We start from the raw sequence: 27,789 nt of genomic DNA on the forward strand, positions 1-27,789 counted from the left end.
AAAAAAAAAAAAAGTGAAGTATGTATTAATTTTTTTAACAAATAGACATATGTTGCTAAATACAGTACAAAAGAGAAAGTAGAGTATTTATCTAATACTGTACATGATAATATGTATTGCAGTGTAAAGCGATTACAGTACATAGGTCTAATACAGGGACAGCACCACCTAGTGTACTTGTTAATTATTATTTTTTTTACCACAGAACAAAGAAAACACAATAATACACTATATGTAAAGGGTTCTTATTACTGTTTTAAAACTGCTAGACTATCATTGCCCACTCACTTCCACACTTTTGGGGTCATTGGCCTAGAAAACATATGTAGTCAGATAATAAGGCAACTGTCTTCTGTCTTCATCCATGCACATGATCTGGGTCAGCGACTTATAAAGTATTGAAGTAAAGCCCCGTACACACGTACCGATCGTCGGCATACAAACGTCGGTGGACGAAGGATCTGCCGATTGTACGCGTGTTAGTATGGTGCCTCCGACAGATGTCTGCGCACAATCCGCGGACAAAAGTCTTTCGTGCAAACATGAAAATATTTGTATGCCGACACCAGAACGGACGATTGTTCGCCTGTCAGTACACAATTCGGCCGACAGACCGCAGATTTGCAAGACTGGGCATGCTCAGAAAATAGAAAACACAGGGAAAGTTAACCATTACATGACATCACTTCTGCAGTCGGCGGACAAAATTCTTGTGCTGTCCTTGTGCTGTCTTTGCACTTTTCAGCAGACACCGACATCCCGGGGAGAAAAGAGGAACATTTGTAAGCCGACCATCGGTACGTGTGTACGGGGCTTAAGAGTCAGTATGATTGCCAGACAACCAGCATTTTCAGAATGAGGAGTCAGTAATAGCAGTCACAGATCGAGGCCGGGGATAAATGCAGTTCTGTGCATGTGTGGGAGTGACGTCATCGTGCACTGACCAATCAAGGTGGGCGAAGACCGACACCCTGAAGAAGCCGGGGAAAAGATGATGGCGAGGGACCTCGTGGTGGTTGGACCATTGAAGCAAAGGTAAGTATCACTGAATTTATAGTAGTTCTGCTATAACAAGCAGGTGATTGGCTGCTAGGATGTGGGGTGGTTCTAGGAACCAATGGTAGGACTGGGGAAAGGGGGGAGGGGAGCTATGATTAGAAGGGGGGAGAACAATGATAATGAAGGGAGGGCTGTGATGTGAAGGGGAGAATGTGATATAAAAGGGGAGATGTAGGAGGGGTGTTGGGGGACTGTGATGTAAGGAGGGAGTATTGGGGGACTGTGATGTAAGGAGGGTGATGCTGGGGAGCTGTGATGTAAGGAGGGGGTATTGGGGGACTGTGATGTAAGGAGGGGGTATTGGGGGACTGTGATGTAAGGAGGGTGAGTTGGGGGGACTGTGATGTAAGGAGGGGTGTTGGGGGACTGTGATGTAAGGAGGCTGAGTTGGGGGACTGTGATGTAAGGAGGCTGAGTTGGGGGACTGTGATGTAAGGAGGGTGAGTTGGGGGGACTGTGATGTAAGGAGGGGTGTTGGGGGACTGTGATGTAAGGAGGCTGAGTTGGGGGACTGTGATGTAAGGAGGCTGAGTTGGGGGACTGTGATGTAAGGAGGCTGAGTTGGGGGACTGTGATGTAAGGAGGCTGAGTTGGGGGACTGTGATGTAAGGAGGCTGAGTTGGGGGGACTGTGATGTAAGGAGGGGTGTTGGGGGACTGTGATGTAAGAAGGGTGAGTTGGGGGGACTGTGATGTTTAGAGGGAAGACTGTGATGTTTAGAGGGAAGACTGATGTGAAGGGGGGTTTGAGTACACCGATGTAAAGGGGGATGGGGGCTGTAATGAGAAGGATCTCAGTCAATTCGGATTAGACACCCAGCACATAGCACAATGGCAGCAAAGGTGTACAGTGTGTCCCCTCATGCGTTGCCCTTCCATGTGCTCTTTGCTGTGAAGGCCCGTTATAGGTGGGGGCAGGGGCCATTTTATTTGTTACTGATATGTGCTGGGTGTCCAGTGTTCCCCTGTAATCCTAAGGAGGATTTGGCTACCTCCAAGCCCACCTGCCCCCATCTATTTATTAGAATGCATGTGCTTCCACTGTGGAGTCTCTCATAAATGTACAAGAGTCAGGACTGCAGGTAATACAGGGTGCTGCGAAGGGGTCTTGTAGCTTATGCATGCATTTGCAAATGTGTGCTAACTAAATGGCTGTTTTTAATGCATACTGTTAATTCGGTTGGTAAGCAGACGGTTGGTGGGTTGAACTGGGAATTTCTCTGGTTTTGTCTTGGGGAAGAATCAGACCTCTAAGGATGCATTTACACTGGGCGTTTAGCTGCTAGCAAAGTGTACCGGTGCTCCATCCAGTCCAGCTGCCAGCAGCCTGTAAAACCCATGAGAGGTTGACAGCTGCTGGGGGTGAACGTGCCCAAGGTAGTATGTGCCCAACGTGCTTAGGGTAGTATGTGCCCAAGGATGAATACCCACACGGCAGACTTTTTTGTTCCAGGCATTCGCCCCAGGGGTGCATACTGCCCTAGACATTCTTTTTTTTCAATCAAAAACAAGTTTATTGTGTACCGAACAATCACAAATACACAAAAAGAAACATTAGCATAAAACAGCGCTAAGAACAATACAGCCAATTACGTGAGTATCAGATGAACAAGAAAAAGAAATACAAGTATACCGTATCACAACCATGTATAAGAAGGCAGGCACCAAAGGAAGAGGTAAAGAATCCCCATTGGAGCAGGAGCCAGAACGCTTAGTAATAAGTACATTCCCGTGCATTTAAGATATACAAGTCGAAGAAGAGTTCAGCCACCTGTCCCAAACCTTGTTGTATTTGCCCGGGCAACCCCTATTGATATAGATTATTTTCTTATAAGGGAGAGTTGTATTCACATCATTAATCCATGCGGCCAGGGAAGGTGTTGTAGGCTGGATCCACCCTCTAGCCAAGAGTTTACGTGCACTAAAGAGCGCTTCGTGAAGAAATCTAACTGTGTGTTTGTCAAGCTTGTCATCAGGGAAGAGTCCCAACAGACACAATCTGGGGTCCAACAACACAGGGGCACCCATCTGGTCATGTAGAAACTCAATAACTTGGGCCCAAAAACCTCGTACGCGAGGACACTGCCACAAAAAGGTGCTTGAATGTGCCGACAGACAACAGACACTTGGGGCAATGAGGGGGATGTGAGGGGCAGAATTTGGCTATACGGGCAGGAGTGAGGTATGCAAAATGTAAAATACAGAGCTGAATGAATCGGTCCAACATTTTAGAAGAAACATGTTTAGCACAAGTTAGTACATCATCCCAATCCCAAGGGCTTCCATTTAGTCTTCAGGGCATAAGCTGTCTTAGTAGCCACGGGGGTGACCAGCATCTCATAAAGTAGCGCAATCAGCCTCCGATGGTCAGTGCCGGTCAAAACCACACTCAAGTCAAGAGACTGGAGAGCAGGGCACCCCAAAGTAAACTGAGCTCGCAGGGCATGACTCAACTGGAGGTAGCGAAAAAACAGAGGACGGAAGAGTAAACTCCCTCTTGAGGTGGGAAAAAGTCTTCACCGCCCCCCGGTGAACAACATGGGAGAGCAGGAAAACACCCCTAGAGATCCAAACAACAGGGTCAGGTATCTGTAGGAGTTTGGGCAATGTCTTATTAAACCAAAGTGGAGTATCAGTATGTGGGCCGTTGCGCCCCAACCGAAGCAAAACCAGGTCCCAGACTCTTTTATAGTGGTACGGGAGACCCTACCAACCCCCGCATGAGATTACAAAAGGGGTGTGGGATTGAGGTCATGGAGTCAGCACAGACCAGCAAACGGTACCTCAGACTGTCCTGTTTATCAATGTGGTAAAAGTGGGAGAGCTGTGCAGCCAGATAGTATAAGGGGAAATCTGGGACTGCCAGGCCTCCCAAGGAGGCCGGAAGTTTGAGCACTCTAGCAGAGAGCTTGCGTCTAGCTGTGCCCCAGATAAACGAGTGCCAGATGGATTCAACAATCTTAAAGTATTGCAGGGGCAAGTAGACAGGGCAGTGCCAAAACACATACAATATCTTGGGCAGGAGGATCATTTTAACAAGACCTATACGTCCCATGATCCCCAAGGGGAGCCTAGCTCAGACTTGAGTTTTGGCCTTAAAAAGGGCAATGAGAGGTTCCACATTCAGAGATATATAGTCTGAAAGCACACGCGACACGTGGATGCCTAGATATTTAACAGTGCTAACCCTAAGCAAGGGCATGGAGGCCTGGTCCACAGTAGGGGGAAAGACGTCAATGGGAAGGATCTAGGACTTATTCCAGTTTATGCGTAAGTTAGAAAACTGGCCAAAATGCTCTATGAACTGTAGTGCGGTAGCTAGGGAAGGACCAGCATCGGCGAGATACAGAAGCATATCATCAGCGTAGAGACTAACTTTCTCAACAAGCGGGCCAACATACAGGCCCTCAATACCAGGATGAGAGCGAAGTGCTTCAGCAAGCGGCTCGACCGCGAGGGCATATAAGAGGGGATATAGGGCATCCCTGATGTGTTCCCCGAAATAGAGGGAAGACACCTGAGGTCCAGCCATTCGCCAGCACCCGCGCTCGAGGGGCATCATACAAAATGGTCAACCACTTGATGAAGTGCGGGCCAAAACCAAATTTACGTAAACAATGCAACAAATAATTCCATTCAATGGAATCAAAGGCCTTGGCCGCGTCAAGCATGACCACCACCCTAGATCCAATCCGCTCATGAGAGCCTGCAGGTTCATAAAAAGTAGTCTGGTATTATATGTCGTGTTTTTGGTAGGCATAAAACCTGTCTGATCAGAATATATTAAGGTAAGAATCACGTTGTTGAGATGAAGGGCGAGAATTTTAGCTAATATTTTCACATCAGATTGCATAAGGGATATGGGTCTGTAGGATTCAGGTCTGAGCAGGTCCTTCCCGGGCTTGGGTATCAATACAATAAGGGCCTCACGCATGGAGTCAGGTAAGGCAGCTCCCTCAAAGATCGCCTGATATAAAGCCAAAAGTCTGGGTATGAGGGCAGTGGAGAAATGTGTATAAAACTCATCGTGTATAATGGCTCTCTGGCAAAACTAGACAGAGCCAGCTGAACCTCGTCAGCAGTGAGGGGAGCCTCCAGAGCAGCCACCTGCTCTTTCGACAATTGGGGGAGAGAAAGACCCTCAAACAAAGCAGCAAGCTTGGGAGGGCCATAGTCCACCCTAGAGGAGTATGTGTCACGGAAAAAGTCAGCAAACATATGCGCTACAGTATTAGCATCAGTAACTATTGCACCATCAGGGGCAGCCAAGGAGATGACCAACGGCGGGCGGGCATCCAGATGGAACAACAGCCGGCCCAGGCGTTCCCCATGCTCAAATATCTTCCGTTTGGTGAAGAACAGTTTATGCCTGGCTCTCTCATAGCTGAGCTGCTCAGCCATTCTCGTCTGAAGTCTAAGTCGAGCTAGGGCTTCCGGGGAGGGTGCCTCAGCGTAGCGATCCTCCAGGGAAGACAGCTCCTCCAGCACCTGCGTGTAGGACGTGCGGGACTGCCGCTGAAATTTGGATATACAATCAGTAAGATGTAGGTGGGCATGGGATTTAAATGCGTCCCACACTATAAGAACATCAGAGGTACCACTATTGATCTCAAAAAATGTCTCCCATTCCATAACTAGAGTATCAGAGTCTGGGACCACATTTAGCCAGAAGGGGTTCAATCGGCAAGTAATATTGGGAGGCCTAGACAGAGCGTCCAGAGCCACCCAGTAGAGGGCATGATCAGATAAGATGCGTGGGCAAAAGCCTGCCGCCCTTAGCTGAGGAGTAAGGTGGGCTGAAACGAAAATAAAATCTATGCGGGACATAGGAAAGCATTTTCATGTTTTTCAGCATTTCATGCCTCTATCAGGGTACAGGTGCCTCCACGTGTCAACCAGTGAGACCTGGGCCATAGTGCGACCAAAGCGAGTCACACAGTCCTGAAACTATACCAGGGGGTCCGTGGAAACTTTATCCAACGCGGGGTTGATGATCATGTTAAAGTCCCCCAACCATATACCGGGCACGGAGGGATGTTTAGCCATGAAAGCAAAGCCAGCGTTAAAGACATTAGCAGCATAAGGAGGTGGCAAATAAAAAGCTAACAACAGAATTGGTGCCCCAGCCAGGGTGGCATGAAGAAGCACATATCTTCCCTGGTGATCCGTCTCAACCGAACCTGAAACTGAGCTGCAGCACGGTGGCCAAGACCATACAGCAGTTTAACAGGACAGGTTCCATTTAGATCAGGCCTCGCAATGGTCAACCAAAGAAGTTGAGTGCACGTGCTCAGCGTTATATCCAGAGGTTGTCTTTGGGAAATAGATGTATGAGTCCTGCTAGCATTGCTGCAGAGGTTGAAGGGGGTGGGAGGATCAGCCTGTCAGTGCTCAGACCATACGCCTCACACTACATCAAATTGGTCTGCATGGCTGTCATCCCAGAAAGAATCTTCTTCTAAAGATGATGCACAAGAAAGCCCGCAAACAGTTTGCTGAAGACAAGCAGACTAAGGACATGGATTACTGGAGCCATGTCCCGTGGTCTGATAAGATCAAGATAAACGTATTTGGTTCAGATGGTGTCAAGCGTGTGTAGCGGCAACCAGGTGAGGAGTACAAAGACAAGTGTGTCTTGCCTACAGTCAGGCATGGTGGTGGGAGTGTCATGGTCTGGGGCTGCATGAGTGCTGCCGGTACTGGGGAGCTACAGTTCATTGAGGGAACCATGAATGCCAACATGTACTGTGACAGGGCATGATCTCCTCCCTTCAGACACTGGGCCACAGGGCAATATTCCAACAAGAGAACAACCTCAAACACACCTCCAAGACGACCACTGCCTTGCTAAAGAAGCTGAGGGTAAAGGTGATGGACTGGCCAAGCATGTCTTCAGATATAAACCCCATTATGCATCTGTGGGGCATCCTCAAATGGAAGGTGGAGGAGCGCAAGGGCTCTAGCATCCCACCAGCTCCATGATGTCGTCATGGAGGAGTGGAGAAGGACTCCAGTGGTAACCTGTGAAGCTCCGGTGAACTCCATGCCCAAGAGGGTTAAGGCAGTGCTGGAAAATAATGGTGGCCACACAAAATATTGACACTTTGGGTCCAATTTGGACATTTTCGCTTAGGGGTGCAGTTTAGACATTAATGGCTGTGTGCTGAGTTATTTTGAAGGGACAGCAAATTTACACTGTTAGGGTCCATTCACACTAGCGCGACTTGTCATTGACTTCAATTATATGAAGTCCCTGCAAGTCGCCTTCAGGTCGCCCCAAAGTAGTACAGGACCCTTTTTCTAAGTCGGAGCGACTTGTGTCGCTCCTATTAGAACGGGTCCTGTACTATTCAATGGCGAGCGACCGACCGCGACTTGTCAGGCAACCAAGTCGCCTGACAAGTCGCGCTAGTGTGAATGGACCCTAACAGTGTAAATTTGCTGTCCCTTCAAAATAACTCAGCACACAGCCATTAATGTCTAAACTGCTGGCAACAAAAGTGAGTACACCCCTAAGTGAAAATGTCCAAATTGGGCCCAAAGTGTCAGTATTTTGTGTGGCCACCATTATTTTCCAGCACTGCCTTAACCCTCTTGGGCATGGAGTTCACCGGAGCTTCACAGGTTACCACTGGAGTCCTTCTCCACTCCTCCATGAGGACATCATGGAGCTGGTGGGATGTTAGAGACCCTGTATGTTAGTTGTTGTATCTACCGGTAGAACACTCCAGAAACAATAGTGCGCATTTTATTATTTTTTTTTTTTTTGATCCTACCTAAAACACACTGGGCTCTATTCACAGAACCAGACCGAATATGGTATTTAGGTTTATTTACCGCATTAAGCAAAAACGCTCTGTAAATACAGCATAAAACAGGAGTGAAAGTCAATTCCCAAAAACAAACAAAAAAATGTGCATGTGGTAAATATGTAGTGGTCCCAGCCTGCGATATTTAAGGAACAAGCAGCCGCTGGTTATTAAGGAGGGGGTGGCCAAGTCCTTAACTGATGACTCATCAGCTGTCAGCAGGGCTCTTTGCTGACAGCTAAAAGTAAAAAAAAAAAAATTGCCAGCATTTTAACAAAAAAAAAATTGAATTGGGAAAAAAAACAGCGTGAGGCACCCAACCCCAGCCCCCGCCCCCCTCCCCAATCCATGCCAAGCCCTTCTGGTCTGGAATGGATTTTGACAAGGGGGCCACTAGAACCCAGACCCCACATGTGAAATGAGTATGTGAGTACCCCAACTCATTCAACAAAAAAAAAAAAAAGTTGTAGTGTAAAAAGACATTAGGACAGTTTTTGACAAGTCCTTTATTTTAAAAATAAAACAAAAAAATAAAGGTTCCCCGGTGTAGATCCATCCTCAATCAGCGCCCGCCTCCTCGAAAAATAAATTAAAACTCTGCTCGCACCGAAGGCTCCCGCCATCTGCCAGCTCCACTGCCTGCCAGTTCTTAAATAACTAAGGGGCAGGGCCAACCAGTCACATAAAGGTGATCCTGCACCCTAGTGACGTTGTCGGCCAGGGGCATGCTGGGTTGATAATGTAACCTAGTGGCAAGACCGAAGGGTCTGGTATGGATTTGGGAGGGGGTCCCACACAGTTTTTTCACATTTTTAATTGCAGGCAATTGTTTGTTTGTTTTTTTACTTTCAGCTGCCAGCGGGAAACCCCACTGACAGCTGATGGTTCAGTGGTTGTTAAAGCGGAGTTCCAGCCATTCACTCACCTGTCCAACGGTCCAGCGATGCGGCCACCGGAAGCCTCGATCCTCTCCCTCTGCGCCGGCATCACTGCTGTGGGCACCCGGCTGTGACAGTTTGCGGCTTCACAGCCGGGTACCCACTGCGCATGCGCGAGTCGCGCTGCGCGCCGTGATTGGCTGGCAATCTTCTGGGACCTCTGACGTGTCCCAGAAGATTGCAGGGAGGGAGAGGGGGGAGGAGAACTTCCGTTCAGGGCGCCGCGGCGCTCCGAGCGGAAGTGGGAGCGGGTACCTGTCAAAACTAGGTACCCACTCCCCCCCAAAAAAAATGACATGCCAAATGTGGCATGTCAGGGGGTCAGGACTCTCTAAAGCGGAAGTTCCACTTTTGGGTGGAACTCCGCTTTAAGAACGCCGCGGCCGGCCGCTCCTCAACAACGCCTATTTTTTCATTTTAATAAATATGCTGGCTACCACATGGCAATAAATTATTGCATGTTTTCACTACTAAAATACTGCATGACTTCATAAAATAACGCATGCTGTATTTTAGTAGCGTTTTTTAGTGAATACTAAAAAAAACTTTTTGAAAAACACTATGCAGTATCTTACCGCATACTCAGACAAGGTAAATACTGCTTAGTGAATGGGGCTTACAGATGCTAATTAAAAAGATAAAATAAAATAATATCCTACCATAAAAAAAAAAAAAAATACTGACCCAGACCCAAACACTAACCTAGATTTAGGTATTTTTTTATTTTATTTTTTGCACAATTTTTTTTCTGCAAGGAGAGAGAGACTATGTGAATCTCTCCTCCATTCACAGAGAAAGAAAACACGGGGGCGGGCTTCACTGTGACTGCTGTGATATACTCTGATTGGCTATCACAGTGATCATTCAGGTGACCCGGAATCGGGAGTTCTGGGTCCTGATCATTAGAACGGGGCTCAGGGTTCACGTTGAGGCCCCGGACTCTGTGCTGGGAGCTCACCATGCAGCACACTTCCAGCACAAAGGGTGATACCCAAATATGCTGCCCCGTGGAAAAAGTCCAGTCCAGTGGGGCCGAATATTTGGGTTACGTCACCGTGAGGGGTTAAACCAGAGTTTAGTGTCACTTTAAAGTACAACTAAAGGCAAATTAAAGTATAACTAAAGGCAATTTTTTTTATTTATTTTAGGTTAACATAGTGAGGTCCCTGTCAGGTTTTTATTGCGTTCAGTGTCCTCCAGAATGTCCTGATCAAAAATGTTAAAGGGAGTGAAATTGAGGGTAAATCCACAATTTTAGCTGAACATAGCGAGGAAACCATCCCTATCCATGTATAAGAGGGGATTCTCCCTCACGTTGGACATATAATCTCACTTCCTGTTGAGTCTACAGGACAGGAAGTGAGAGGAAATCTGCTTATTGGCCAAAAAAAAAAACACTCTCCTTTGATTTATTTATTCTGGGTGTTTTTTGCTTGGATTCCTGGTTTAGTTTTTCTGTTACCCACAGCAACCAGATTTTGGATCTCATTTTCCCAGATTATAAGGTCTGGTCCCAAAGGACCTCTATTTCCGTGTGTATGTTTAACCGGTTCTGGACCGCCCACCGCATATTTACTGCAGCAGGCTGGCCCTCCTGCGCGAAACGACGTAGACCTACGTCGGTCGCGCGCCTGCAGCTAGGGGGCTGGCCCGCTCCTGCCCCCACTCGGTAGCGTGGACTCCGCTTGCCCCCTGACACCCGCGATCGTTCCCCACTGAGAGAGGACGACGGTCGGCTGTTGTAAACACAGCTGACCGTTCTTCTCTCTGGAATGATCATAGAGCCCATGTGACCCTTATCTATATAGGAACACAGGTCTCTATGATCATTTCACAAGCCACGCCTCCCACAGTTAGAATCACTCACCTAGGCTCACATTTATACCCTTGATCACCCACAATGTTAACCTTTTCCTTGCCAGTGTCATTATCAGTGCATATTTTTAGCACTGATTACTGTAATGTCACTGGTCCCCCCCAAGTGTAAGAAATGTCAGTTAGGTGTCCAATCTGTCCGCCGCAAAGTCGCAGTCCCGCAAAAAAAAAAAAATAAAATAATCGCTGATCGCCGCCATTACTACAAAAAAAAAAATGACAAATCTTTCCTGTAGTTTGTAGACGCGATAATATTTGTGCAAACCAATCAAAATATGCTTATTGCGATTTTTTTTTTTTTTTTTTACCAAAAATATGTAGCAGAAAACAAATTGGCCTAAAATGTTAAAAAATTTTGATTTAAAATTTTTTTTTGGAGAATGTCATATAGCAGAATTGTCGCTCTTTTTTTGTTTATAGCGCAAAAAAAAAAAAAAATTGCAGAGGTGATCAAATATCACCAAAAAGAAAGCTCTATTTGTGGGGGGAAAAAAAGGACATCAATTATATTTGGGTACAGCATCGCACGACCGCGCAATTGTCCATTAAAGTAACACTGTGCCGAATAGCAAAATATGGCCTGGTCATTAAGGGTGAAAATCTTCCAGTCCAGAAGTGGTTAAAGGACCTTATTGCAACCATTTAACCACATCCCGCCCGCCCTATAGGCAAATGACGGCGGGATTGTGGTTGTATTATCCTGACCGGACGTCATATGACGGTGGCAGGATAATACAGCTCTGCGAGGAGTCAGTCTGACTCCCTGCATCTCCGATCTCGGTAAAGAGCCTACTTACGTAGGCTCTTTACCATGTGACCAGCCGTGTCCAATCACAGCTGGTCACATAGTAAACAGGAAGAGCCGTTGATCGGCTTTCCTTAGTTTGTGCCTGATCGGCGGCTCCCGACAGGGGGGGGTCGGCACTGGTAATCAGATCATTGATTACCAGTGCAGACCCTCGGGGGGGGTGCCACTAGAACCACCAGGGATGCCCACCTATGACCCCAGGGATGCCCACTATGGCCACCAGGGATGGCAATCAGGGCTCAGGGAGCCCCCCATTGCCCTCCCCATCAGTGCTGCCCGCCAGTGCCCTCCCTATCAGTGCTGCCCACCAGTGCCCATCATTGTCATCTATCAGTGTCGCCCACCAGTGCCCATTATTGCCCACCAGTGCCGCCCATCAGTGCCACCTTTCAGTGCCCATCAATGCTGCATATCAGTGCCGTCTATCAGTGCCATCCCATCAGTGCCTCCTCATCAGTGCAGGAAAAAACGTATTTATTTATAAAATTGTATAACAAACAAAAAGAAAGAGTCTGGGACAGAAAGTCCCAGCACAGAGAGAGCCAGCCACTCCTGACAAGCTAGACATTAAAACTGAGATATGGTGGCAGGAAGTAGGAGGGTATTGACTGAGGGGACCACCCCTTGAGGGTGGGATATGTTAAAGCTTTATTGTTAACATATTCTGTTGCCTAGCTACTCCTTCGGAGCAAAGTCTAATACCCATATGTGACGAATATGAAGAGGCGGCGACTGTCGGAGGACGTAAGAGAAAAATTTTTTTTTTTTTTTCAAACTTTTTGGTCTTTTTTTATTTGTTTAGCAAAAAGGAAAAAACCCAGGAGGTGATCAAATACCACCAAAATAAAGCTCTATTTGTGGGGGGAAAATGACATATATTTGGTGTAGGTACAGTGTTGCATGACCGCGCAATTGTCATTCAAAATGCAACAACGCCAAAAGGGGAAAATTGGCCTGGGCAGGAAGGGGGTGAAAGTGCCCGGTATTGAAGTGGTTAAACTTCACAGAATTTGCTTGTAAACTCACAGTACCATATAAATTAAAATTGGTAAAATAATTATAGAATAAGGCCACATTTTATTCCCCCAAAATAAACATCAAATTAATTCTGTGAGATCTTATGTACATTTCACAGTATTAGGCAGCAGCTGTCTGGCATGTCTGTCACACTCACCATATGGGTAGTGGAGCTGAATCACTGCCAGCCACATATGGCAATGAATTGCTGCTAATAACAACTATCATCTGTTACTGCAATAAATGAGAGTCTGCATAGAGCAATATGACAGCTTACATTGCTCATGTACAGCCCCCCGCTGTAAACACACAAATAGCCTTTTTATGGTGTGGACAAGCAAAGAAAAGCTGCCTTTACAAAAAATATGGGCTAGAAACAATGAGGTGGACACAAATCTTCAGTCCATTGAAAATAGTCGGTATTTCAGCCTATTGGCTTGGGTTTGGTGGCTCTTTAAACAAACAGGGGGCCATAGAGGCAGGGGGTCACCCAGATTGATAACACTTAGTACACTTTTTTATTTTTTTTTACAGCAACACAGTCACCACTTACTTTCTTCCATCGTTGCACCTCGTTTTTATATGGGGATATGTGTGGTGCATTTTGCAGGACTGCGGGATTACCACCACAGCTCCCAGGGGTGGCACATGTGATGCCCTGCGTCCACAGGACCGCACATTGCCAATGACAGTCAACCTGTAAGTAACAACAGGGTTGGACAACAATTTCCTCCCTCTTAATTTGAATCTATGCGATTTTAGTAGACCAATGGATTATTGGAACATTAATACTTTTTTTTGCATCCGCTCCTGAAGAGTGGTATTAAACCACGAAACGCGTAGAGCTTGAAGGATGTCATCAATTTTTCAACCATACAGGACTCTATCGCTACCCAATCATTTTTTAATGCTTACTTACCTTTTGTACATTTATTGCATTTTTATATACATGATACTAACTAGGTCCATGACTGCTGCAGCAAGTTGATGATTCAGCATTCATTGCCATGGTGTACCCTGCAGACTATCTATAATGTGGCAACAATGGAATAATTATGGACTATGTGGCCTATACGGAGTGCCATTACTCCCTATACGCTTTATATAGACATATAACTTGTGTACCTGCACACATATCAGACTGATCCAAGTGTTTTGATTGTGTTGATTATACATGAATTGACATTTCATATGTTGTACTTTGTTAACCGCTTGCCGACCGCCGCACGACTATTTACTGCAGCAGTCAGCCCCGTACAGGCAAAACGACGTAGGGCTACGTCGCTGGCCTATGAGGCTCTAGGGGGCGAGCGCGCGCCGCCTGAGGCGCGCTTCCGTCCCCGCTTGTTCCCTGACATGTCTGCGTGAGTGACCGGCGGATCCGATTTTCCCCGCTGGAGAGGGAGAAAGGCAGGCGGCTGATGTAAACAAAGCCGCCTGTCATTCTCCCTGATCTAACTGCAGAGATCATACGATCCTGCTATGTAGGATCGTATGTCTCTGTGGTTACATCACTAGCCACGCCCCTTTACAGTTAGAATCACGCCCCTAGGGACACACTTAACCCCTTGATGACTAATAAAGTTAACCCCTTCCCTGCCAGTGTCATTTTTACAGTAACAGTGCATATGTATAGCACTGATTACTGTAGTAATGTCACTGGTACCCCCAAAAGTGTCAAAAATGTTAGTCAGGGGTCCGATCTGTCCTCCACAATGTCGCAGTCCCGCAAAAAAAAAAAAAAATAGCAGATCGCCACCATTACTAGTTAAAAAAAAAAAAAACAATAAAAATGACATAAATCTTTCCCTTAGTTAGTAGCTGCGATAACTTTTGCGCAAACCAATCAAAATACGCTCATTGCGATTTTTTTTACCAAACATATGTAGCAGAAAATTGGCCTAAAATGTTAAAAAAAAATTAGATTTTTACATTTTTTTTGGGGGGGGGGGAGGGGGAATTTCATATAAAAAAAATGTGAAAAATATTGTTATTTTTTCAAAATTGTAGCTCTTTTTTTGTTTATAGCGCAAAAAGTAAAAATCGCACAGGCGGTGATCAAATACCACCAAAAGAAAGCTCTGTTTGTGGGGAAAAAAGGACGTCAATTTCATTTGAGTACAGGGTCGCACGACTGCACAATTGTCTGTTAACGCACTGCCCTTGCGCTAATGCAGCCGGTGTCAGCATAAGGTGAACAACATTGCAAATGCAGTGCGTTTGTCTGCACAGGACCGCATGGTACAAAACAATCCAGTTGCAGCGTGCTTTCAAAAGTAGTGCATGCATCAAAATGAATAGGCACTAATTGCATTTTACTCAATTGCATGTGAAATGCACAGGAATTGTACAATCCTGTACAATTTATAGTGTGAACTAAGGTTTAAAGTCCAACGTGTTTTTTTTAAATGATTTAATAAAAAGCAACAAGCATACAGTGCATTTCAGGGGCCAAAAACTGCGTTGAAATGTTTAGCAAGCTTAAAACAAAGATCCAGAGCAAACAAATCCTTGGCAGATTTGCAGGAAAACAGTCAGGGTTTGTGCCAGCAAAGTGTGTTTGAGTCCATTAAACATTATTGGCCCCTACAAAACATTAGCTGCATGTTGTACTTTTGTGGATTCAATGAAAGTCATTGGTTTGGCGCTCTTATTCACTGTTACATAGTAGTTAAGGTTGAATAAAGACAATAGTCCATCCAGTTCAACCTGTGTAGGTGTGTGTGGCTGTAATCATCTCTCATATCCCTGAATGTTTTGATCCTTGAGATGTACGTCCAAGAGTCTTTTAAAAGTAGCCATACTCCCCGCAGTTACTACCATTTGTGGCAGAGAATTCCACAGTCTTGTAGCCCTTACTGTATAGAACCCCCTGCGTAGCCTGAGGTTAAATCTCTTTTCCTCTAAACGCATTGTATGCCCTCATGTCCTCATGCATTCCTTGCGACTGAATAGTTTTTTTTTGCTATGCTCAGATCACCGTTGAGGTATTTGTAAATTGCTATCGTGTCCCCTCTCCGGCGTCTCTTCTCCAGGGTGAATAAATCAAGCGCTTCTAAGCGCTCTTCGTAATTAAGGTCCTCCAATCCCCTAATAAGTTTTGTTGCCCTTCTCTGGACTCTCTTCAGCTCCAACACATCCCTTCTGAGGACTGGCGACCAGAACTGGACAGAATACTCCAGATGTGGTCGGACCAGAGTTTTATAAAGTGGTAGGATTATAGTTTTATCTCTGGAATACATCCCCTTTCTTATGCATGCCAATAATTTGCCGGCTTTGGCAGCTGCAACTTGACATTGTATGCTATTGCTAAGTCTATCTTCTACTAAGACCCCCGAGATCATTCTCCATTTTTGATTCCCCCAGAGGTTCCCCCCCTAGCATGTATTTTGCTTTTATGTTATTAGTCCCTAGCTGCAATACCTCGCACTTATCCACATTAAACCTCATTTGCCATGTAGTTGCCCATTCTGTTTTTTTTGTGCAGGTCATTCTGTAAGATTTCTGCCTTACGATGTGAAGTTATTGCCCTGCTCAATTACACATGGGGGAAAAAAAAAAAAAATTAAAAAAAAACATGGGAACAACCAATTGTTACCTCCTCCTGGCTAGATGCCTGACTACCATACAAATCGTCTGACTTCCTGACTAGCTTGGAGGCTGGGGAATTCCATCTTCACTTGCTGCAAACTAATCTCAGGTCAGCAAGTCAGAAATTTATAATAACTCAGAAACAGTGAGGCAATTAGTATGCATTTTTAAAAGGCAGTTAAAAATAGCAGTATCTATATTTGTCACAGTCCAAAATTTTTGCATTACCTGTGGCTATATGTGAACAGGGCCCAATGAAATCAATGATCTTGGGTGTAGTATACACTATATTACCAAAAGTATTGGGACACCTGCCTTTACACGCACGTTAACTTTAATGGCAGCCCAGTCTTAGTCCGTAGGGTTCAATATTGAGTCGGCCCACCCTTTGCTGCTATAACAGCTTCAACTCTTCTGGCACGGCTGTCCACAAGGTTTAGGAGTGTGTCTATGGGAATGTTTGACCATTCTTCCAGAAGTGCATTTGTGAGGTCAGGCACTGATGTTGAAGCAAAGGCCTGGATTTCCTGTGAAGCTCATGTGAGTGTAAAGGCAGGGGCCCCAATACTTTTGGTAATATAGTGTATGTTCTGGGCATGCCTAACACCTTGCATTAAGGTACAAAGCGCCAGAAACCATTTTGGCCACATACGTTACAATCTGATTGTACAACCTAAATTATAGATTTGCCATTTATTGTGTAGTGAGAGCCAGATTGGATGTTAATTGTAAGCAGACTTTTACCCTCAAGAAAGACTACCCTCTTCCCCTCCATTGCCAGAATAGTGAGGTCTTGTTTACTCCCCCCCCCCCCTTTTTTTAAAAAAGTGCAGCCTGCCCCCCTCTTGTAAAACAAAGAGGCTGCAACAACGCTCCAGGTGATTCAATAGCTGTACTGAAGATCTGGTGCTGGTCCAGTCCATGAACTGAAAGAATGTCAAAGTATGTGCTAAAGAGATGTCCGCACTCCAATCTCTGGAAGTTTAACTGCTTTAGTGGTAAAAATCCACTCATAATATCACTAGACCATAACAGGACTGTAGCAGCAAGGTTTTGAACATACTTTGTCTCCTCTTGTACATCATTAGTCTAGGTCAGCCTTTCTCAACCTTTTCAACACAGAGGAACCCTTGAAATAAATTTCTGGTCTAGGGGAATGCCTGCTAAAAATTTAAAATCTACAACTCATGACACAGTGTGACAGTCAGTGGGAAGAATGCTCCTTACTCTTGTCATCATTGGGAAGAATTACCCCCTTACAGATAGCTAAAAGGAACAATGGTGTCATTGGGAACATAAAGGAGAGGCAGAAATTTCACATTGCTCTAGGAACCTCCTAGCAATCTCAGGAGGAACCCTGGTTGAGAAACCTTGGTCTAGGTGAATGACTTGCACTGTCCTCCCTTTGCCTCCTTAGATATACACATCACATATTCTAGGAGGAATAGCGCTTCATTCAGACAAGGGAGAGGGGGGTTTGCCTAGTGCCGCATCATCAGGAGGCGCGCCCGCTGAACCATGAAGAGCTGTCGGGCCTTTTGATGTCATAATAAACATGGCGGCACAGGACTGAAATGTGGCAGAATACAAGAGGATCTCAGTGAGACAACACTAGATCTATAAAAATGGAGGACATTGTGCAGGTACAATCAGACTGCATACATCCAAAACACCAAAACTTTGTAGCCTGATGGCCTACCTAAATAGTGCATTTAATATGTATCCAATCCGGCATATTCCTGTATTAAAGAGCTTTTGGTAGAGCTAAGGTTTTGTGGCACACTATAATCCTGTCACCGTCAACAACTGAACAGGGATAGGTCGATGAGTGGAGAAAATACCAACCTACTTCCATGAGTCTCTCTCCTTGTCTAAAGTAGCAAGCCATCACTACTACTCTGCTAACAAACATAGCAGTGTAGTAAGTAAGTAATTTCTTTGCATAGCAATCCTGTCCATGGCAAGCCGTTACCAGCAAAAGGATCACTAGTACCCTAAAAGGAGACTGTATGATTAGATTAGAAATACGTGTTTCACATTGCTTGCTATTAAGGATGAACCGATCCGATATTAGGATCGGATATCGGCGCCGATACTGCCACAATAGCTGGATCAGGGGATCAGTAAAATTAACAGATCCACAGGCCGATCCGGTTTTGCCGAGTCCCAGCTCAGCCGTCCCTTACTTGCACGGAGCCGCCGATCCGGTTTTGCCGAGTCCCGGGTCAGCTATCCCTTACTTGGTGTAGTAGTATGGGATGGGAGCCGCTACTTCCTCATATAGATCCGGCTCACAGGCGGAGTGATATCAGATGCACTCCGCCTGTGAATGGAGGAGCCATACACATGAAGCCGCGGCTTGGCTCTGTACTGCAGCCGCATACATATTGTGTATGTGTGTAGTTCTGGATCGGTATCGGCAGATACACAATGCCAGATATCGGTATCGGGACAAGAAAAGTCAGATCGGTGCACCCCTACTTGCTATGCTTGTAAACAGAGGCTCAGTAAACACTAAGCAGCCTTTCTCAGCCAAGGTTCCTCCGGAGGTTGCTAGGGATGCCTTGAGAAATTTCTACCGATCAGATAAGCGATGACACCAATGACATTTTCAGGGCATTTTTCCCCACTGACCCCCAATGTAAGGAGCGTTCTTCCCACTGATTACCAATGTAAGGAGTATTCCTTCTACTGACCACCAGTGTACTACAGCCCTTCTATAACTGACTGTCAATGTATCCTAAGGGTTACTTCGACTGACCACCAATGAAATGGGGCACTGCAATTTATGTTCTAGTCATTTTCTATTTGTTTTATTTTAACATAACTTACAAAGAATAAGGCCGGTAGCAAACGGGGTAAATCATTTACGGAGGTCTTTCTGACATCAAGATCCTCAGTAAACCCGAGTAGACCTAACGTAAGCATGCCATGCATTTCTTTGCTGTGCCGTCCATTCAGAGCACAGTGTGGCGGTGATGTCACCAGCTGCTACAAATGTCAATATCTCCTAAACGGTGCATGTTTAGGATGTATTCACTCTACCCTACAGGTAAGCCTTATTAGACTTACCTGTGGGTACAGATGAAAAAGCGGACTTGACTACCGCTTTAACAAGCATCATCTCAAACAATGGTTAGACATCAAGATGGCCAATGATAAAATAAACCACACTGACACAAAATAATCCCGTTGCGGAAGTCAGTTTATTGGTGCTGTACATGCCCGGTCATGACTTCGCTCGGGGCTCCACATCTGTTTTGTGTAAAAGATCAGTGTCATTATTCTCTTTATAACTTATAAACATGATTTACATCCAAGCTCCTACAGAGAGAGGTCAGGAGGCAGCAGGACTGAAGCTTCCTTCCCCTCTCCAACAGCAGCACAAGGCCTAGGAGGACACAGGGCTCAGGCAGGTCCCATGAGAAGACCCTCTACCTAGACATGACGCCTCCCTACCCCAAAAGTCATAAGCTAGAGCAGAGCGGATCAAGCAGACAAGATGGAGAAGATCAGTCACCCATGGCATCACACTCAGACACAGGCAAGTCACATTCATAACATGGAGTTGTTGAGAAGACTGCATTAATGGCTTTAAAGGTACAAATAAAAATGAGGAAACAGCTCTTCAGACTGAACAGGACACACAGAAAGAAAACTCACTCAAACCAAAATAACTGATGACCTCGTGATCCAATATCTGATGACAGAACGGTTTTGCAGAGAGCAACCATCCAAATATTCTCTTACTATTCCACACCATACTTCAAACATGGAAGGAAGAATCAGATTGGTTGCAACAGACAAACCAAATTCTTCCTTCAGACCTTACCCAACCATGAGGTCCCTCATAAGAGGAGACAAGAATGGCTTCCCCTCCGCGCTAGGTACCTACATTAGATATCGGGAAATTCCTTCACTGCCTCCCTAACCCCAATGATAAAATAAAGTCCATAAAAAAAAATGTGCCTGGCAGGAGTTTTGGGGTGGAAGGGCGAGTTAAGAAACTGGGGAGAGGGAGAAGGCAGTCAGAAAAGCAGATGAAGAGGCCACATGTCTAGGTGTAGAGGTGAGACCACAAGCCGTGTGCGGAAGCTGATGTTAACCGATGGTCAAGCCAAAGCCGCACTGGAATTTGTTCTTCTTGTGGTTGAGGAAGGCTCCCATGGCTAGCGTGAGAGGAAGTGGTGGAAGTTTCTTTTCTAAAGTTGCCCCGACTATCCAATTGCTGTCTACTGAACCTGCCAGAAACGGGACATACAAAATTAGCCAAAAACAAAAAGGGGAAAAAAATATACCATGAACAAGGAGAAAAGAACGTAAACACAAGAGTTAACAGAAGTTCTGGTTTAAGTAAAACAAAATAATAAATTTTCATCCCATACAGAGAGAAACAAACCCCGTTGCATGTGCCCTGCCTAATTTTTCATTCTGCAAACTCTAGATTCCTCTTTACAGGAGGCATGGGGAAGCTGAAAAACTAAAAAGAAGCTAGCTCCACCTGCTGGCTACAAAGAATACAAAATATTATCTAGCACTGGAAAACAGCTTAAAAAAAAAAAAAAAAAAGACAACGCTGCTCTAAATTTAGAAACTGTACAACAGTGTTGTCAGCCCTTTAACCACTTCCAGCCCAAGGATCATTCAGATATCATATTTTGCAGCCGACGATTCCCTTCACCATAAGAACAATCATAGCGTCAGTTCAACCGCTTGGTCACAGCAGAGGATGCCCCCCCACTCGCCCTCCGTTGCTTCAGTCGGCTCGCCCGTGCGATCGGCGAGCCGGAGAAGGAATCAGACAGTGGTGGAAGTTCACCATAGAGAATACTGAGGACCAGATGGTCCCCAGCAGTCTCTTTGACTCTCGGAGGCCCAGGGCACGACGTTATGACGTCACGCCCAGCCTTGCAGTTTGTAAATACTGCTGAGACCTCGGCTGGAAAGGCAGAGATGTTTTTTTGATCGCAGTCTTTCCTGCCTAGAGGAGAGATGTGGAGACTTGGGTCCTCTTTATGAAGAGATGTGGGGTCTATGTCATGCCCTATTCTTATTACAAGGGACCTTTATATTCCTTGTAATAAGAATAAAAGTGATAAAAAAAAAAAAAAAAAAAACTTAAAAAAGGAAAAAAAAAAAAAGGTGTAAAAATATGAAAAATTACAAAAAAAAGTTTGAAAGCATCCCGTCCCTGCGTGCTCGCATGCAGAAGCGAATGCATACGTTCATCATACCCGCATGTGTAAATGACATGCAAACCACACATGTGCAGTATCGGCACGAACGTTGGAGTGAGAGCAACAATTGTAGCCCAGGAACACCTCAATCTCTAAACTGGTAACCTGTAAGAATTTTTAAAGCGTCGCCTATGGAGTTTTTTTAAGTACCAAAATTTGGCGCCATTCCACAATTGTGCCCAATTTTAAAGCGTGACATGTTCGGTATCAATTTACTTAGCGTTACATCCTCTTTCACATTATACAAAAAAAGTTGGGCTAACTTTAGTTTTTGGTTTTTTTATTCATGAAACTGTTTTTTTGACCCAAAAAAATAAATAAAACGCGTTTGAAAAATTGCTGCACAAATATCGTGTGACAAAAAAATGTTGCAATGACTGCCATTTTATTCCCTAGGGTCTCTGCTAATAAAAAATATATAATCTTTGGGAGTTCTCAGTAAATTTCTAGCAAAAAAATTATTTTTACATGTAGGAGAAGTGTGCCAAAATAGGCCCGGTACGGCAGTGGTTAAAAAAGCTGCTCGAGGGGGGACTTCACTGACATCATTAACAGGAATTTGTGAGAAATTACAGGGGAACAAGAAAAAACTGCAAGTGCATAAGCGCTTACAACTAGGTGTGGCAGTGAATACTTTTTTTTTTTTTTTTTTTTAATTGGGAGGTCAAAGTTCTACTTTAGATTCACTGACTGTTTATGTACCAGGTCTTCTTTTACAGCCCATTCAGACTGGCGCAACACGACTTTGTGGGGCGACCTGTGAAGTCGCGGGGCACAGACTTCATATAATTGAAGTCAATGCAAGTCGCCTCCAGGTCGCCCCAAAGTATTACAGGACCCTTTTTCTAAGTCGAAGCGACTTATGTCGCTCCTATTAGAACAGGTCCTATACTACTCAATGGCGAGCAACCGACCGACCGCGACTTGTCAGGCGACCAAGTCGCCTGACAAGTCGAGCTAGTCTGAATGGACTCTTAAAGCCGTGAAAGAAAGACTTCATTGTAAACATTAAAGATGAAACAATCAAAAAAAAAAAAAAAGGATCACAAAGCTGTCAAGCAATGTAGAGTAACTGAAAGCATACTTTTTAAAGGAAAGGAAAAGAGGAAAAAAAAAAAAAAACATGCCATAACACCAGCATTGGTCATAATGCCCTATAGTGGCCCAAATTCTAACTGTTCATACCTTTAAATAGTAGGTTGGCTTTGGGGAGGTCCAGCTGGTAACCGAAGGAGACACTTGTGTCCTGCATCCTGGCGCTAGCTTCAAACTCCACTCCTACTTGAAGCTGATGAAATTAAAAAAACATTTTTAGGGGGGAACAATACCCAGTAATGGGGGGTAAGTGAATTATTTATGCTAGTCTTATACATGGACGCTCCATTTACACTTCACAAACCTATTGCTAAAATTTCCACTGCCAAATACAAAGGCTTCCATGGCAATGGGCCTGCAAGTTTTTATTTCAACTCCCTAGCTGCAGAATTGAAACCTGCCAAGAGAATACAATAATGGAGGCTTGCCATTGTGGAGCATTTTTTTGAAAATGCTCATTGCTTTGCTGGGAAACCTCTTGCACACAGGGCCATCTAGGTGCATCCTCCCAGCGTTTTAGGGCACCCAGGAGGGATAGCTGTAGTGTCCAGCCCCACTGCAAACAGCCAAAGTCAATGGGAGACTGCGGCTGGACGGGACTAAGGGCTGTACCAAGTTTGGGTCCTCAACCTTCAGGGACTAAAGTCCGGATGTTCCACGGAATTTTTTTTTCCACTATATGTTTAAATGTAGAAAAAAAAAAAAAAAAACTATTACCACCAGTGACATTATCATAAGGCGTGTAAAATTCTTGCAGGGGCAGAAACCAGAAGCTCAGATCCTATTGATGTATAGTTGTGTTCAAAATGATAGCAGTGGGTTTGAGAAAGTGAGTAAAGCTCAAAATCATTATAAAATAGAATTATTTTTTTTTCCATACATGCAAATGCCTTGGGAACATTGCACAGTCTATTCCAAATCAAATCAGGTTTCCAATGTGTTATTACTTTACGTAAGTGAAGAAAAATACATTTTAAGCTTTTCAAAAAAAAAAAATAGCAGCATCTGAATTTTACTTTACAAACTCATTTACTGAATAAACTGAAAAATGCTTGAAGATTTAGCTTTCCTGTAAATCACTGAACTAATATTTAGTTGTATAAGCACGGTTTCGGAGAACTGCTTCACATCTGTGTTGCATGGAGTTCACCAACTTCTGGCACCTGTGAACCAGTATTCCAGCCCAGGACGATTGCACTACATTCCTTAATTCCCTCTACATTTCTTGGTTTTACCATTTTCGATGTCGCCCCACAAGTCTACTACTAGATTAAGTTCCAGGGATTGGACTGGCCACTCCATAACGTTAATCTTGTTGGTCTGGAACCAATAAGCTGCTCACTTATGGCACTTTTCCACTGCATGGAACCGAACGGTTCGGCTCGCTTTTGTGCTTTTCCACTGCTGGTACCACATGGTACGGTGTAGGAACGGTACGGTACGGTGGCGCTTTTCCACTGCATGGAACCGAACGGTACGGCTCTCAAAAACAGTACCACATCGATTGTGGTTCCAAGAGGTACCATACCCGGTACCATATCCCACAATCCTTTGCATGCAGTCACTACTAGCCACTGATTGGTCAGAGAATCCCACCCACCCCGTTGTTATCCCACCCACTTAACTTTAGTACTACTTTAGTGGTAAAGCAAACCGTACCGTACCGAACGGTTCCAACACCGTACCATGCGGTACCAGCAGTGGAAAAGCAAACCGGGCCAAGCAGGGCCGAGTAGAGCAGAGCCGCTACTTGCAGTGGAAAAGTGCCATTACTGGTGTGATCGGGGTCATTGTCTCGTTGAAACACCCATTGCAAAGGCATTTCTTCTTCAGCATAACGCGACATGACCTCTTCATATTTTGATGTGTTCAAAACTTATCCATGATCTCTGGTATGCGATAAATAGGCCTGACACCAAAGTATTAGAAACCTCCCCATATCATGATGCTTGCACTACTATTCTTCACTGTCTTCACAGTGTACTGTGGCTTGAATTCAGCCGTCACCTCCCACGACTCTTCCACGACTCGTTAACTTCATCAAGAAGCTCCGGAATGGACTCGGAGGAGCCCTTTCAGATGGCTGCACTTGTGGTGCCCCTCTGTCCCGTTCTTGGCACTTTTCTTCTAATGTAGTCTTTGTCATCTGACAAACTCCTGCGGCCCGTAGACCCAGAAAAAACAATCTTGCTTTCATCATTTCACAAAATGTTGCACCACTTCTTTTTATGCCAGTCAATGTATTCTTTGGCAAATTGTAACCTCTTCAGCACATGTAGTTTTTCCAATAATGGGACTTTGCGAGGGTTTCTTGTTGAAAATAGGTGTCTAATTTGTTAAATTACTCACAGGTAACTTTACACCCCTTCTTTGATCACCCTGGAGCTGATCATTGGCTTAGTTTTTGCCATTTTGGCTACTCTTCAAACCATTTGAATGGTAGTGTTCCGTTTTCTTCCACGTCCTTCTGGTTTTGGTTGCCATTTCAGACCATTTCAGCTGGGCAACCTATCAGTTTCTGCACTTCTTCATAGGTTTTCCCCTCTCCAATCAACTTTTTAACCACAGTACACTGTTCTGAACAAAGTCTGGAACGACCCATTTCAGAGAGAAATGCACTATACCCAGCATGTACAACATTTGCTGCCTTCTTCCTTAACCACCTGCCTACAGGGCACTTTCACCCCCTTCCTGCCCAGGCCAATTTCCAGCTTTCAGCGCTCTCAAATTTTGAATGACAATTGCGCGGTCATGCTACACTGTACCCATATGAAATTTGTATCATTTTTTTCACACAAATAGAGCTTTCTTTTGGTGCTTTTTTAATCACCGCTGGGTTTTTTTTATTTCTTGCAAAAAAAAAGACAGAATATTTTGAAAAAAAAAAAAGTTTTTCCTATTTTCTGTGAGTCAATTTTGAAAATAAATCATTTTTCTCCTTCACTGATGTGCGCTGATGAGGCGGCACTGATAGGCTGCACTGATGGGCAGTGATGAGGTGGCCCTTATGGGCACTGATGAGCAGGTACTAATATGCCGCACTGATGAGCACTGACTGGCAGCACTATGGGCCCTGATTGTGGGCACTGAGGGCACATTATTTACATTTTGTGTAATCAGGGCACTGATGATCAGTGCCCTGATCACTTGTACTTGTCTCCCCTATTAGGAGGAGGAGCCGCTGATCGGCTCTCCTCGCCTCACACTCTGACAGTGTGAGGCGAGGAGAGCCGAAAAATGGCACTTCCTCATATACATCGGACACAACCGATCACATGGGTAAAGAGTCATGTCATGGACTCTATACCGAGATCGGGGTCGTGCCGTGTCCTAGCAACACGGCGCGGTCACGATCGCCGCTTAGTGCGCCGTGCGCGAAAAAAGGCTGTTCTGGTGCGCCGTCATAGGACGGCGTCCCAAAACAATAGCTGCAACGCTCCGCCGTCATTTGACGGCGGGCGGGTAGCAAGTGGCTAAATTAGGGCCACCTGTTTTTTCCCAAACTGAATGGCCTCACTAATTGAACTCCACTGTTATTGTGAACAAGCTCCATTCAATTACACAGAATCAGCAGTAGGCATGTCATGACTGCTGGTATTCTTTTACTCTACTATACAAAAAATAAAGAAACAGAGCGCACACCGCCCTTTCTTTATTTTTTGTACAGCTTCTTTGCCTCATATCCCATGGAGGGTTAGGAGAGCTGCCACGCTTCATTCATGCGTTTCACCACAGGCCATATTTACAAGATTCCTCAGCTTGAGAATCAATCTCCAGGATCTGCGCAGGGACTGGTAATGTGTGTTTTCTCTGAGCTTTTACTCTACTATACCTACTAGTAAATTATTTGCCATGTAGAAATATAATTTATACCAAAAACAATGATTGATCAGGTTAGTGCTGTTGGACTATTCTTTTGAACACTACTATAGGCACATCCCCTAGAGCTACATTTCCCAAGAGCTCTTTCCCTACACACTGTTAACCCAGTGTTTGAGGTAGCTCCTGGAAGTCAAGGCAGTAGCACTGTTATTCTAGTAAAGATATCAATGTATATATGAGCAGAGAAATAAGGGAAGAGTGAATGTTTGAGTTCTGCAATCCATCAGTCAGGGCTGACAGCACTGGTTTAGATTTCTGTGCAGCAAAGCCACCGTCATGTCAGCCAAGGAGCACACCGGATGTTCGGCAGATCTGCTATTATTTTTCTCTACTTGTAGCATTAGTAAAAGATATAGAACATGGGGAAATGTGCACTTATTGAAATGTGTAAGTTAATTTCCAATTTCCATTTCCTCAATTCCAACACTGCAGGGAAGCACAAGGCCCGGGGAAGTCTATAGGCAGGGTGTGTCCTTAGTAAGACTGTTTAAAAGATGACATATGGTGACGGATAAAGGGTCCTGCTTGAAAATACTTCATAAAGTGTTTTAAAGTGACACAAAACTCTGGTTTAAAAAAAAAACAAAAAAAAAAAAAAAAAAACATCTATTTAAGTATGTATTCTTAAATCAAAAAAAGGGACTCTTGCTTTCAGCCTTCCTCCAAATGCATTTTTTCCCCTGCTGTTATCAGACTTTATTTTTACTAGTAATGGCATCGATCAGCGACTTCTAGCGGGACTGCGATATTGCGGCGGACAAATCGGACACTGACACTTTTTTTGGGGACCAGTGCACTGTCCCTCAACTAAGGACACTTGATAGGAAGGGGTTATTAGGGGTGATCAAAGGGGTAACTGTGTGCACTGTGTGGGGGGTGCTTTTACTTAGGAAAAGCATGAATCCATGTTCTGCTTGATCCATGCCTTCTGTACTGACATAACAGCAATCTGCCTGGGTAACGAATGATCAGCGGGTGCCAGCGGACATCCAGTCCAATCACAGCGGGAGCGAGCATTCGCGCCCACTACCCAAAAGTGCGGGATCATGTATATATACTTGATCCTGCACACAGCCGCCTCCCTGTAGCAGTAAAACGGGTGGTCGGCAAGTGGTTAATAACTGACTCGAGATTCTGCTCATACATAATTCAAATACATCTAAAGTACCTGATCATTAGCTTTATGGTAATATGTTGCATGTGCTCCAGCTTGTCCAAGCGTTAGTGTCGCTGTCCAATTTGGAGCTATAAAGAAATCAGAAAGCATTAATGAAGCAACAAGAAAAGAAGTTTAAACAAATAAAGCCAAGCATAGCAGCAGTTTACAGTGGGGAAAATTACTATTTGGTCCCCTGCAGATTTTGTAAGTTTGCCCACTTACAAAGAAATGAAGGGTCTAGAATTTTTATCATAGGTGTATTCTAAATGAAGGGTCTATAATTTTTATCATAGGTGTATTCTACATGATAGTAGAGACCG

At 44.8% G+C, this 27,789-nt stretch overlaps 1 protein-coding gene across 1 annotated transcript in view; it reads right to left on the reverse strand.

Moving 5' to 3' along the window:
* Positions 1–19,280: 19,280 nt before the first annotated feature.
* Positions 19,281–27,789, reverse strand: part of TOMM40 (translocase of outer mitochondrial membrane 40) — a 63,144-nt gene continuing 54,635 nt past the window's right edge. The window contains exons 8-10 of the mRNA XM_082274086.1: positions 27,479–27,555; positions 22,519–22,621; positions 19,281–20,337 (exon numbers count right to left, since the gene is read on the reverse strand). Coding sequence (XP_082130212.1) covers positions 20,198–20,337; positions 22,519–22,621; positions 27,479–27,555 — 320 coding nt within the window. The 3' untranslated portion in view covers positions 19,281–20,197. The remainder of the gene's footprint in view (positions 20,338–22,518; positions 22,622–27,478; positions 27,556–27,789) is intronic.

The sequence above is a fragment of the Pelophylax lessonae genome (genome assembly GCF_965119305.1).
Source record: "Pelophylax lessonae genome assembly, chromosome: 12".
Classification (NCBI taxonomy): Eukaryota; Metazoa; Chordata; class Amphibia; order Anura; family Ranidae; genus Pelophylax; species Pelophylax lessonae.